Here is a 15150-nt window from a genome sequence, read left to right as displayed (position 1 = left end):
CGAGCATCTCCCGCACCTCCGATTAGCGCGGTTGGCTACGTCTGGTGTGAAAGAAGTTAAACGCAAACACATTTATTACATCTGTAAAATTGATTTGAATAAGAGCATGAAACAGAGCACGCAGTGGTCCAAGGAGAAGAGATTGCTGAATTCCATGCAACAGTTAAGTAATGTTGTGTAGAATTGCTTGTGCACATACAGATGCCGTCCCTTACCACGCATGGCTTATTTCGCGCGTAAATAAATAATGGACCGGTTTTAGTTGTTTCACAAATGTTTTATTTCAGTCATGGCCTCGCAAATGTTTTATTTCGGTCATGGCCTTCCCATTTGCCCCAAATTCCAGCTGAGGTTTTTACAGTGATGAACAGAACCTTCCGCAGATCATAACCAGGCTCTTGTCCTTAGCTCATCCCAGGATGATACAACAGACCCTGGGTATAGGATTGCGTAAGCAGTAAATGAGAAAAATGTGCATACAGTATGATCATATTAATTTGTTCAGTCTTCTTTTTTTTTACCAATTCCTGTCCGACTCTTTGCAAGGTAGGAAACGGCCATGCCTAAATAAAACCCACGTCTGCGCAGAATTAGCTGTGCAAACCCCACACGTGTACAACACTAGCAACCTACTTGCTGCACTGCCTCATATCAGGGTAGGTTTCTCATGCACACTCCATCTCTGCGTGATTCGCCAACCCTTCCTCCTATTTGCACGTGCACGCTACCACTGAGCCAAGGAATAGTTCCAGCAGATGTATAACATATGCAGCCAGTGCAAAGTCCAAATGTTCATGACGGACGGGCAGTGCTCAGTGGCGAGATGTTAATTACCTCGCCTGGCATACAGGAGTGCGTGGGTTCGATACCGACCCTGATGCCTGCTGTATATTTGGAGTTAGCATGTTCTCCCCGTGGTCACATTGGTTTTTCTCCGGGTCCTCCGGTGTTACCCCTCCACATTTAGAATCATACGTTTAGAGCATTTTGCTGATTAAACTTAAACATAATCCACTTCGTTGAGCTGTCATTTGTGACCAGGTCGCTTCTGAAAAACAGCTATATCGCTCAGTGGGCCTTACATGGTAAAATATAATTTAGTAAAACATAGTTTCGTCTTAAAGCTCAGTGACCTTTAGCTGGTCGAATAAATATAAAGTTTAACTTATTTTTAGTGATTTATTTCTTTCCTATACTTTGGTGTGACCGGCACAATGCTGATGTTGACACATCATAGCTTCTTCTTGGTTCTTTACCGAAAGAACCAAGAAGATGAATCCCTGCAGTCACGAAAGCTTTAAATCGAAACATCATAGCTTGTTTGCTGCTTTGCACAAGCTTGAGAATTGGTGTACTTTTGCAATTTGAATTTACATGATCTATTTCACGTATTTATTTAGTGTGTCGATTACTTTTCCTACAATTTGCATTCCTATCTTTTTTTTGTATTGTATGTTGTTGTTGTGACTTTCTGACCCCCCATCGGACGTGTGAAAGAGCTTCACAGCTCATCGGATTTCTGCAGTGTATAAATAGAGATTCACGATTCTGATAGAAACACGTGGCTCCCGTGAGTGGCAGACATTCCACACTTTCCATGGCAGGGGTGATCCAACTCTCCTCCAGCAGACGATGACCAATTTTCGCTTCCCAAATTGCTAGAATTGTATCGAGCGCAGTGACGATGGTTTCATTGAACTCTTGAGACCTTCCAAATGGGAGCTGCACCCGCGGTGAGTTACATACATGGATATGTGAAAATTAATAGAGAAACGCATTACGAAAGTCTTAAAAACACAAGACTGCATCGTATACAACATGAGTGCCTCATCCTTGTGTATTTTTTTTTATTAAAACGGCTTGCATAACGTACCCATTTATACACCACACGTTCTTTGGACTGGTGACCTTGTGTTAATCGTTCCAAAGAGAATTGTGAACGGCATGCAATTAAAAAATAATTAAATTAAGGAAATAAATTAATGTCACAGTCGCAAAAACAATGATGGGCCGAATGAGTACACATTTTATTTTTCAATCATCAATATCCTGCTGTCATTGGAGCTATATTAATACGCCACTCAAATATATGTACATCACAGGGTTGGGGGAGTAGACTTGTGTGTAAGCGCTCATTTGTAAGTATTCGCTGTGACTGGTAAAGTGTGTGGATGGCTATGCGAGGCTGTGTGGCTGAGCGGTGCAGTGATACGCTACGCGAAAAAAGATATGGTAACACGCCGGTGCATACCCTCAGCTATTGGTCCCGCTTTCGCGTTGTGTGTGCATCCATTGTATCTGGCCAAATGTTATCGCTCCATTTATGGGGGAATAGTTTTCACTGAATGCCGTTTTCGCTAAATGCTGCACTTTTCAGAACCGCATATATGACTAGTGCGACAAACGAGGACTTGCTGTGTACATGCATGTAAGTGCATAAAGCCTGCTTCATACATACAAACATTTCATTTCCATGACCAGTTTTAAGTGGTCGGCATGTAAAGAGGACCAGAGCCGTGTTTATAAACTTGCACGGCCTTCCTCTATTTTGTACGCGTGTTTATGTTTTTCTACACCGCGTGTTACTCTGTGTGTATGTGGGTTTAAGTGTATATGTTATCGGAAACAGTGGTGGAAATATACCGGAACATCTCAAAACACCAGTCCTTTCTACCAGTACATTTCAGAACGGTTCCTATTCTACGATGTCTCCGCAGAGGGGAGAGGGCAGTCAAACATTGGGTTGAGGATGAATAGGTTTCACACCGGCACTTCTACATTTACGTTGTGACCACTGATCGTATGAGAGTGTGATTTTGCACGTGAATATTTACGCGTCGGAGCGATGCTTGTGCAAAACTACTTGCGAACGTTTAAAATGTGTGTTTATGTATGAATGTGTAGAAGTTTATTGTCTATACGTTAGTATTGTGTGTGTATGTATATCTTTGTATTGTTTGTGGGGGGCGGCGGCACACTGGTTAATGCACTGTGCTATGAGCCCAGTGGCCCGAGTTCATGTTCCCAGCCACAGCTAACGTCAGTTTGTAGTGAAATCTACATCAGTTTCAGGCCTCCCTTCACCAACTCGCAATGACCAATGTGGTGAAGTATGGTCAATCAAACCCGATGACTGACGTGACCTTTGGAGGTTTTCATCCAGCAGTGGATTGGCAAAGGGCTGTGAATGTTATTAACAGCGCCATCCCAGCATTCTGTTAAAGGCTAGAAGGAGGATCTTAATCTTTGTACTATTTACGTGACTGTGCCGTGATTGTGCCCTAGAGTGTAATTATATACGAAAGTTTGTATAAGTGTTTACATATGCATGTGGATGTGTGTGTTTAGTTTGTATTGTGGGGAGCGGTAATGTAGCGGTTAGTGTGCTGCACTACGAACCCGACGTACCGAGTTCCATTCTCGCTCACGGCCGACACCAGTGACGATTATCTGAATTGGTCCTGGGCATTTCCTAGGTCGACTCAGCCTCAAATGAGTACCTGGTGCGATGCGTAAATATCGCCACTAGGGAGACAAAGGCGGCCGGGCGCAGTGCTGGCCACCCACCCCCTTGTGTGCCGTTCTGGCCTTCATAGGTGCTACTCGCTACCAGCACTTGCCCCAACAGTCCGTTTAGGCTATACGGGGTATCTTTGTTTTAAGTTGTATGACTGGAAAAAACAAACCCCACCTCCTTGGTGGCTGCAGGTGGGTAATGCGCTGCGCACTTGTAATAGTTTCAAATTCAGAACAGCTTCGATAAAAAAAAATGAAACATAACAAGAGACTAATAAACTAGACTAAATGGAACTTGAAACCACTTTGGTTACGGAGCAGGTGACAAGCCCAGCCACCGATGCCGAGGTTCTTTCTCTCCCATGAATTCCGTTTGATGTTTACAGCCATTGTGCTCTTGAGAAAAGCAATAACCTTTCAAAAACTCTCACAGCGAGCAGTGCAACATTACATACTGTCCGAGAATGGCACTGGAACGTGACATCACGAATCTTCCTGCCAAGTCACAAGTTGCAATGCTGTATGGCTCGCAAGAGTGCTTTGCCGTACCGGTGATGTTTATATTAATCAAAACTGAAATATTCCAAATTAAGTGACCATTGGTGACCAGGCTGAGGACCATCAACTCTCTACACTTATAAACTAGGTCTAATCAAGGGTGGATAAAGGATACAAATTAAACGAAGGATGACAGCAGTATCCACGCTCAACCTACTCAAAACTGGTCTTACAAACATGGCCTGTGGTGCTGGTGGGAGTCTGCGTGAACACGCGAATGGTGCCAGCCCAATCAGGCATCTGCCATCCAAAGCGAGCACGTCTGTGGTGCGAAAAGAGTAGCGTTGATTACCGTGTTGAGGGAGCCTGCAGTGAGCGAGTGTGGACAGTGCTATCCTGTCTGCGTGAGGGCCTGTGCGGTTTGCGCGGTGTCGGCCAGCTGGGAGGGTAGCGTCCCCTCCGAGTCGGGGATCGATGGGTCAGCACCAAATGCCAGGAGGAGACGAACGGTGGCTGGGAAGTCGCAGCCACACGCTTGTCCCATTGAGCAAGGGGGCAGGGAAGGAGGCATAGGGGCATGTCGTTAGCTGACGCATGTTCAGGTACAGCATGAGGCTCGAGGAATCTACAGGTGGCTGCTGTGTGTGTGCAAGCGAAAGAAATGGGAGACAGAAGGGTTCGAGTGTGCACCGAAAATGTGCACAGCTCAAAGTGCGCGGTACTAACACGACATGAAATGCATACGCAAGTGTAAGGTTAATTACGTGTCATCAAAAATAAACGTGTTTCCCCACTCAATACTCATCTCGCTTAACAGCAGGAAGCCAGTGGTGGACGTTTTCCATTACTGTAGATGGAGCCGGTGACTCTATGAAGCCTTTCCGACAAGGTGGTGTTCGTTTTTATCGACCCCCAGAATGATGATGGGCTGAATCAAGCCAGATAAGAATTTTTATCTGGGAACCTTACAATTTCAGGGAAATGACGTATCAGTGGATACAAATGTGCTCGAGGGTGCATTATCCAGTAAATGCAGTGTGAGTGTGCATGCGTGCCAGGTAGGTGTGTGTAGATGTATGTCTCTATCCATGTGTGGCAACTCACCATAATGCAGAGCTGTCTGTCCCTCATCATCCTGCCACAAATCACACAGGTTTAGGCCATTAAACATCCACAACCTGCTTCCAAACAAGACAAACACTGCGGTCATTTCAATATGCCTCTCAGTCAATACTACAAGGCTCGATAGAGTTTCCGCTCCATGTCAAATGTCCATTATTATACATTATTTTCAGAGCTAGACTGGATGAACAAACACATGATGGTAATGTGATCAAGCAATAATTAGCAATGCATCAATTCACAAATGATATTTATTATAAGAACAGAGGCATCGTGCGTGTAAATATCAATTATTTCTGATTCCATGACGCAACTGGTTCATGTAAACCCTGCATCCAAAAGAGGCTTTCGATACCCCACCACAGCTAATAAAATAATTATTGAATCACAATGTGATCCTCAATCAACACGATTCATCGAATTGTGAGCATAGCAATTTGCCGCATGCCCAGTAATGGTTTATTGACGTATGTATGTTGAACTTCTTGCACACCGTATATCGCCAGCCGTGCTAATCGTAGGTGCAGAGGGAGAACAACCAACTCAACACAAAAAGCAGTTCTACTCAGGAAAGCCTCAATATCTCTCGAGAGGGGGTCAGCACTTGGGTGTTGGGCAACTTATTTTTCATTTTAAAAAATAATCTTCAGGATACCACAGTACTAGGAGAAAAATTATGCATCCAAAGCAGACAAAAAACATCCATAAATGGGTCACAAATCCATCCGCTTGATGTACTGCCATCTCCTGGCCACCTCGCATCTCTACAAGTTGGGAGTTTTACAGCAATCAATGGTGTGTGTGTGTAAATCTCCATTTAGGTGTAGCAGTTAGTGCGCTGTCCTGTGAACCCGGTGATCTGAGTTCGATTCCCACTCATGGCCAACACCAGTGACGATGATTGTAATCGCTCCTGGGCCTCCCATAGGTCGACTCAGCCTCAAATGAGAACCTGATGCCGTGTATAAAAATCATTACCACTGGGAGACAAAGGCGGTCAAAGGCGCGGTGCTGGCCACCTACCTCCTAGTGTACCGTGCCAGCATTCATAGATGCTTGCTAACAGCACTTGCCCCAACAGTCTGTTGAGGCTATACAGGGGATCTCAGTCTTTGTCTACGTTTCACTACATAATACATATGGCCACGAGTCCGTGCAGTGTCTTGAGATGTGGCTGCATTTTAGACAAATTGTATTGTATTCATCCACCAGCCTTACTGGTTTACAGGTGTGCACCACCAGGACTGGTAATTGGTGTAGGCACCAGTGGTATTAACTAGTTATTCTTTTGATTTTAGCAGGTAAGGGTCACTGAGCTATATAGCTCTTTTTCAGAAGCGACCTGGGCCACAAATGATAGCCCAACAAGTGGTTTATCATGTGGAAATGTATAGCAGCCAAATACTCTAAATGCATGTTTATAAATGTGGAGGGAAAAACTGGAGGACCTGGAGAAAAATCCATGAGACCACAGGGAGAACATGCAAACTCCAAATATACAGGTGTCAGTCGGGATCGAACCCACGACCTCTTGTAGACCAGGCAAGGTAGTTAACATCTCGCCACCACGGCGCTCACTTCACTAAATGTTGTACTTTTTAGCGGGATATTTCATCTGTGCTACCACATAAAATTACACCAACACCAACAATAACCAAAATTAATTACGCCATCAACCTGCCAAACAAATATATGCAGCCAGCTCCACCATTCACTTATCATGATGAACACAACAGCAGAATTGCAAGGATCCACCGTTTATCCTTGTACACCACAGGGGCACGTGTTGTTAGTGAGCACCCATTAAGACTGGAATGACACACAAGGTGGTGGGGTGGTGTAGCCAACACCATACCTCACTGCAGATATCCCCAGTTATGATGCTCACATGCTGTACCAAGTACTTATTTAAGGTTTAGTCAACCGAATAGTGGCCAAGATCAGTTTAGGATGCCACACACAGATCGTTAATATACAAACACACTGGCATACATCCACCTACCACACTGGCATACATCAATAAAAATGTTGAGTTTTTATATCGTGCATCACACAACACTGCACAATGCGCAAACACGGAGGCGCACGTTAAAATGTTTTCAGCCAATTAATCATGGTGAGTTGTAATACACGAGGGGAGAAACCAGGGCACTGGGAGAAAACCCACCCCTGTGCAAGGGGGCAACACTCGATCCCACACAGATGGGACAAATGGAACCTAGCCCACACTTGCCATACTGCCAACATAGCCAACATAGCTGCTCCACCAACCACCCCAACATGTGCACATCGGCCGGTAATACCTGCGAGTTGACATTTGCGCCACGCTTCAACAGAAGTTCCACCGTCTCAAGGTGCCCGCGATCACAGGCCCAGTGGAGCAGTGTGCGTCCCTGCACAAACGCAAGTTACACACACACAGACGATGACTAACTTATGGCCCTTTGTCAATCCACTGCGAAATGAATGCCCTCCTCATGCCGTGCACATTAAATATGATAAAGCACGCACATAGAGAGAAAATTATTATCCCTTATAGCTCATACACGGATTCAAGTGCAGTTAGTAAGCACTAGCATGGCTCACGATTGGGGTGGTGTGGTCAACACAATGCTCATGTTGAATTTCACAATTTTTTTAAAGCACGTAATTTCTTCATGGATCCTTATCTGGCTATAAAGGGTGTTATTGATTACAGGCCAGCAATGTACGAGTGGCTGGTGCAGCCAGTCCCACAGAAGCCACATTTGAGTACTAGTTTAACAAAGCACACTGTACAGCGGGGCAAATTAACCAACTGACAATGCTTCAAATGGACATGTACCCTCCTGTCAATCCGCCGCTGTATGAGAACCACAACACGTTGTACTTCACCATGATGGTAGGTACAGGTCGGTGAAGGCCGGGAGCAGACATGGGAGCATAGGAGGGCAGTACAACAATGCATTTCGCTGCTCTGCCCTCTCGCTTCCCACCACGAATTTCATCAATCGATAACAGTCTGTTATGCAAAGGTGTTTGCCCATTCAAGCATTATCCAGGCTCAAACTCTGCTCAGCTTCTCAGATCTGCACATTCCGGGTGATTTGGTCCTAAGCAATGCTTCAAATATAGCTGTTGCCACTAAAATCATGAGGATCTTATCGTAGTGAGCTACCACACACAAACACAGCTCGCACACACAATTACACAAGCCTGTATTCTGTATAGGTGTATCATTATTACGTGTATGTATGTAGAACTTCGTTCACACCGAACGTAGCCAACTGTGCTAATCAGAGGTGCACACACACACACAGGTACCTCCTCATCTCGCTGGTTTATGTCAAAGGCATCTTGCTTGAGGGCTGCTGCCAGTCGGTTCACCTCATTATCTTTGCAATGATCAAACACAGTCTTGTCCTCCTCCCTGCACACGTTTATACAATCAGAACCACACAATGAGCTTTCACGAGGGATTTCTTCATAAAAAAAATAATGGTCATACCAACTGGTGGGGGCACATGCTGTTTCCATCATCACAATCCATGGGCAGATAGCCCGTTGATGTCCACTGCACATGTCGTCATTTGTTTCCACTTTCCTCTGTCTTGTGCCAATATGCTCAAGCAGTGCCACATCTTTCTGGCACCAATCTGTCATGTCGTCATCAAGAAGCCATTCTCTATTAGGTCTTCCTCCCTTTCCTGTTCCTTCCATTTTTCCGAACGACACTTTCAGTGTTCCTGTTGTTGTCCATCCTACACGTGTGTGCAAATAGTGCCAGTTTCCTTCTCATCACTGCCTGCATCATCAGGTCTTCTTCTATGCACAACCATTTTTTACTTCTACATTGGTCACTCTTTGGGTTCAGCTTAGATTAAGTATCCTTCTGTCGCAATACATTCCGAGTGCCAATATCTTACCTCTGTCAGTCTCTTTTACGTCCAAGTCTCGCAGGCATAAGAAGCTGTACTGAACACGCATGTTCTTAAGATTTTCAGTGTAGTCTTATAGCTCATTTGCTTGCTTTTCCTTGTTTTACAGCACCTATATAGGTCAGCAAATAACACCAAAGGGGAGGTCTGACCAGCACCACCCAGACAAAGCAGCTTCTGCCTCACTGCTAGCGCTCTAATTCACATTAGTGAACATAATATTATACATTTTAGTTTGCGTCAACCCAGGTGAGCCACAGGCCAGGTTCGAATGCCTACTTTGCCGTTGGTGTCAAAGTGCTAGGAATGAACATGGGACGACAGAATTGTAAAACGGCTCACGAACTACGACACGACCGCTCCCTCAAAGGCAGTTCCCACCGCCGTCTACCATCAACACCCACCTGATGATCTCCTCCTTGTAGAGTGAGCTCATAACGGGGCCAAAACCCGAGGTGACTTTGCGGTTCCCTTCCAAATTCACCTGTGCGGGGTGAGAGAGGCACGCATCCAAGGTCAGCAGCATTCATGTGAGTCACACGAGTCAGCAGTTTCCCCACTCGAGTTCATGTGGCGGAGGAGGCACTTCATGTGTGTCTACGACCTGTGCCAGTGGTGGTAATTCCACGCTTATTCGACAGGCCCAGTCACTTCATAGACAGGAAAAAGAGAAAATGATGATCCTATTCCATTTAAAAGACAGCCAATAGGCTTAACGCCTGTACTCTGAAAGCCTATCTATCCAGGTCGCCCTTGAAAAAGTTGACTCCCTGAGCCCTTATTTACTATTCTTGCTTTTTTACAAAAATTGCCCATCTCTGAGCCCACCCATCAGCCAGTCTTATCTAAGCAAGTTTGAAAAGAGAGTCAAGGTTTCATGCTATTAAGACGTAATTATAAGGCTATTTATTTTTGGTGATTTTTTTATCACTTTAAAATGTCATTGTTAGTTAACTTCTGTCCTCCACGTACACTGCAGGTGCCTCATTAAATTACTGGTCACGCGATATACATTGCATTGCTACGCGTAGCTGACTAAAACTAGTAGCCAGTATGTGCGAGCACAGATATGACACAAGATGCACACTGTAGCTCATTTATAGAAGGGGCTTTAAACAACTGACTGTGGTAACAATTGTAATTGACAATTAGACCACCATAGACACAATTGATTAACATGACAGCTTGTGACAATAAGGGCCAGATGGCCACACACACACACAGTTGATTTCTGTTATATTTCAACATCATTTTTGAATGTGCAGACAAATACGAATACACGTATGCCATGCAACATATACCATATTCTAGGCTAGAGCACACATACAAGCTTACTCACCTGCTCCGACCACTGGGGATCCAGTTTATTGACTAGAGCGAGATATTCAGTCATAGCCTGCTCTTTTGACATGGCTCCCAGTGCATTCCATGCCTCCCTAAAACACAACAACACACAGGTACATAAATGTGCACACACTAAGGTTCATTCATATGCAAACAGCATGGATTGTTTCTTCACCCAAAATAAGTGCTAAAATGTTGCTAGAATCTATTAAACAATAACTAAACTTGTTTTATTGAGCCATGTAGCTCTTTTTCAGAAGTGACCTGACCACAAATTACAGTTCAACCAAGTAGCTAATAACGTAGACATTTATAGCAGACAAATTCTCTAAACGTATATTACTACACGTGGAGAGAAAAACTGGAGGACTCGGAGAAAAATATGCACAAGCACGGGGAGAACATGCAAACTCCAAATATGCAGGCGTCAGGGTCGGGATCCAACCGAAGCCGTCCAGCATTCCAGACGAGGTAGTTAACATCTCGCCACCCTTAGGGTGGCACAATCAGCAGTCTGCACAATCTCTGATAGGATCAGTATCTAAGCCAACAGCTTTTGCATCACTGTTCCTCGTGGCTATTTACACATGGTTCCAAACACCGACTGAGTTTCAGCCTTGTTCTCCACCGAAAGCTGAAATATACACGGTGAAAATGACATGCAGCAAAACACCAATTATAGAATGTAACAGAGTGGTGTCTAGTCTTGGATATAACCTATTAAAGTTAATCTGTAAGCAGTTTTGTCGTGGGCCATTCGAATTTCCCTCAAGGTACTGCTTGCCCACTCAGAGCGGACACCTTCATGCATGCCCTGACCATGACTGAACACATTCGTCTTATGATGCTTCACAATTACTGCAGTGGTTGTGCACTTGTGCGACACCTGCTGACATCATTGAAATATCATCATTCGATGTCTGCAGATTCTCCACAAACAGCTGCGCAGATACTTGCGGACAATGTATCCGTGTAACTAAAAATGTTCGATGAAACCTCCAGAGCTCTGTAATATAAAATGTTTTTACTAAAACTAATAAAATCTTTTTTATATTACCAGGTAAGGCCCACTGAGCTATATAGCTCTTTTTCAGAAGCGACCTGGCCACAAATGATAGATCAAAGAAGTGGCTTATCATGTGGAAATGTACAGCAGCCAAATACTCAAAATGTGGATGGAAAAATTCACGCGATCACGGGGAGAACATGCAAACTCCAAATATACCAGTGTCAGGTTCAGGCTTGAACCCATGTCCTCCTGTATACCAGGCGAGGTAGTTAACATCTCACCACACTACAGGTGTACATGCATCCCCCCATCGATTCAATGAACTGTTAATATTCTACGTCACAATTCTATTCAAGAATCAATTATGTTGATATTGTGGTGAATACATCGGACAATTGTGGCTGTAGAGGCCATGTGAACCCATTATTTACTATATAAATCATATTAATTAAAAAACATTCTTACACATGTAATGTAGGTATTACGAGCTGATGAATCGATGCATCATTACGCAATCAACACAATTGTATTACTGCTCTGGATGCAGGCGAACAAGTCAAGTAATGAATGGATAAATCTATCACCCGGCACACAGCAACTCATAAATAAAGTGAGAAGCTTACCATTTTTGCTTGCCTTCAAAGTCAAACAAGCCTGGCTTAGTTGTGTTGCATTTGCCAATGGAAGCCTGGTGACACGCACGCAAGAGGAGAGTGCTACATTAATATCATACAACACTCCTGCAGGGCGCACACCACATACAAGATTAATATTCCAATATGTCCTACTGATTTCCAAACACTCTTGTTTACTCAGACTAAGAATATACCAACTGTGAACAGTGACTTGGTGATTTACAGGCGTTGTCGTAATATAATTTTTTGACGATACAATATCAAATCTCACAATATCGCGATCATCCCAATATCAGTTTCCCATTAATATTGATTTCCCATTAATTTTGTAATTATAGGTTACATTTGTATCTTCTTGTTTTGTGCTTTGCTGTAGTTCACTCAATATAACCCTACCTTAAGCCTCACAAATAATAGCTTTCTACATAACGTTTATAATGCACATTGTATCCATCACATACATAATGCTAAAATTACGTTTTATGTAACTATTCCGTTATAAAATTAGGAGTGCGACTGTGGAAAAAACTATGGACCAAAGAGTAAACCAATAGACACATTGAGACCCATAGAGATACATTAAACACAAGCCACAGTAATGCGATTTTGGCCTTGCAGCCCAAACTATGGACCATATAAGAATCCCCTGTACTTTGGTCTGCTATTCCTTCAACGGGGGAATAGCAAATCTACACTCTCTCTCTCTCGTGAAGCCCTCTCGTGGCCAGCAGGCCTCGATAAAGTAGCATTTAGCTCCAGAATATTTACAAGTTAAGGTCCACTACGTTATACAGCTCATTTTCACAAGCGACCTGGCCACAAATGACAGTACTGAATGGCTCCAACCATGCGCAAGAATAGCCTATGCCGTTAATTATTCAGAAAAAAAACACCCACATTTTTCAAAGCACACATTTAAAGATGCATAGCTATTTACAAGTTTAAATGCTCGGTTTTGTTTTTGTTTGTCAGCAGATGAGATAACATGAGCAACAATAATTATATTTTGAAAACGACACGATTATGCTATTTGGTTCTTTCGGTAAAAGTCACGTCAACCTTATATCGTACGACATCCTATATACCCCACAATGACTAACGCTCTAGTATTATTTCACATAAGCCACTTCGTTGAGCTATCATTTGTGGCCAGGTCGCTTCTGAATAAGAAGCGAGTAGCAGTGGGCTTTACCTGGTAATTTAAGAAAAATAGCTTAGTTTTATTTGTATAATATTAAGTGACTTGTTTACCATTCCTATACTTTGGACTCGTGTTTTTGTATTTTTTTGATGTTGGAACGTTCTGACCTGCCCCTACTGGACATCCGCGGGGGGGGGGGGGAATTGCTTCATAGCTCATCCGATGCCTCCAGTATTAAATAAACATTCTGATTGTGATTTAACTTCACAAAATCGGCCGCTATTCGTCACGGCGCTCGTGCCAGGCTCGGTGCACCTCGCAGCCCAGAGGTGTGGGTGGCCGTGGGTCAACGAGATGACTGGCACACACGCACCACCCTTGCGCTCCCCACTGTGCCACCCACCTCCGCTGCCTTTCACCAGTCGAGGCAGCTACGCCTGAGCCCCCCACCTCATCGGGTCCCCTCTCACTCGAACCCCGACCCTAGCCCGTCGCGGCCTCCCCTCAGCGGGGGACCTAGGCTACAGGCTGCGGCCAAGAAACTAGGAAACGCGGGCCTATCTCCCCCCCTCCTCCCCTCAGCGGGGGGCCTAGGCTACAGGCTGCGGCCAAGAAACTAGGAAACGCGGGCCTATCTCCCCCCGACTCGGCGACCTGCGTTGCATCGCAGCGGCGCTCGGCGGAGGACGACGGCGCTCACCTGCTTGTACCGCGCGTACAGCTGCAGCAGCGCGTCCCTGGGCAGGCTGGACGCCAGCACGGAGACTCGGGATGCGGCCCCATCGAAGCGGGAGCGGAGCGACGCGGAGATGCCGGGCTCGCCAGCGTCTGCCATCGCGAAACGTCGCCAAACCGCCCCCACCCACCTAGCCACCTTGCCGTAAAGCAGCGGGGGGCGCCAAATGATGCGATGTGAAACTAGGGTGTGTCGTAAAACGAGGTGTCGCAGCAAAGCTGTCGCGAGCTGGGGAGGGGGATGGGGGGTGGGGGCCTCTTCCTCGCCGGGATCGTCGCCTAAGCCGGAATTCAAGGGGGTGAGTTGAAATTGGGGGGTGAGTTGAAATTAAAGGGGGTGAGTTGAAATTGGGGGGGGGGGGGGGGGGGGTGGTTGAAATTCAAGGGGGTGAATTGAAATTGAGGGAGTGAGCCAGAATTCAAGGCGGTGAGTTGAAATTGGTGGGGAGGGTGAGCCGGAAATTAAGGGGGTGGCTTGAAATGCAAGGGGGTGAGTTGAATTTGGGGGGGTGAGTTGAAATTCAAGGGGGTGAGTTGAAATTGGGGGGGGGGGGGGTGATCAAGATTCAAGGGGGTGAGCCGAAATTCAAAGGGGTGAGTTGAAATTCAAGGGGGTGAGTTGAAATTCAAGGGGGTGAGTTGAAATTGAGGGGGACCGGAATTCAAGGGGGTGAGCCGGAATGCATAGTTAAGACGGAATTCGGACGTAAGTCAGAATTCTGGGTGCGCCATCATTTGGGGGTAAGCCGGAATTTGGGGATAAATCGGAATTTGAGAGTGAGCCGGATATCGGGGGTAAGCCGGAATTGGCGGGTAAGCCGGAATTCGGGGGTTAGTAGGAATTGCGGGGTAAGCTGGATTTCTGTCTCTGTGTTATCTCTCTCTGCTTATGTGTCTGTCTATGTGTCTCCGTGTCTGTGTTTTGTCTCTCTCTCAAATTTAGCAATCTTTGGAAGAACGTAATCAACCAGGTAGGGTGTTGACTGTTATGTTAGCCGACTCTCTGTGTTGTATTGCAATATATTTCTAAGTTTACTTGGTTTGTTTTCTCTTTCATTCGTACATGATGATGATTGCTTGTGTTGCAATCGAAACGTCGTATGCTATTATTTAATTTATTTTTCTTTCTACGTGACTTTACCAAAATAATCAAAGAGTAATTCCTGCAGTCACGAAAGCTCCAAATCACATTTTTTCTGCACCGTTCCCTGCTGCCTGCTACGTATTCCTTCT

The 15150-nt window shown here is 45.0% G+C and overlaps 1 protein-coding gene across 1 annotated transcript; it reads right to left on the bottom strand.

Annotated features, from left to right (window-relative positions):
• Positions 1-208: 208 nt before the first annotated feature.
• Positions 209-14082, bottom strand: ACBD6 (acyl-CoA binding domain containing 6). Its single transcript, XM_078857831.1, has 8 exons — positions 13883-14082; positions 12030-12094; positions 10393-10489; positions 9458-9537; positions 8440-8545; positions 7440-7529; positions 5119-5149; positions 209-4548 (listed from the first exon to the last, which is right to left on the bottom strand). The coding sequence occupies exons 1-8, from the start codon at positions 14015-14017 to the stop codon at positions 4406-4408; spliced, it is 747 nt and encodes a 248-aa protein (XP_078713957.1). The 5' UTR covers positions 14018-14082; the 3' UTR covers positions 209-4405.
• Between the last annotated feature and the right edge of the window lie 1068 nt (positions 14083-15150).

The sequence above is a fragment of the Lampetra fluviatilis genome, chromosome 6, assembly GCF_964198595.1.
Source record: "Lampetra fluviatilis chromosome 6, kcLamFluv1.1, whole genome shotgun sequence".
NCBI lineage: Eukaryota > Metazoa > Chordata > Hyperoartia > Petromyzontiformes > Petromyzontidae > Lampetra > Lampetra fluviatilis.
The sequence above is the reverse complement of the archived record's forward strand: the minus strand, read 5'-3'. Positions and strand labels throughout refer to the sequence as shown.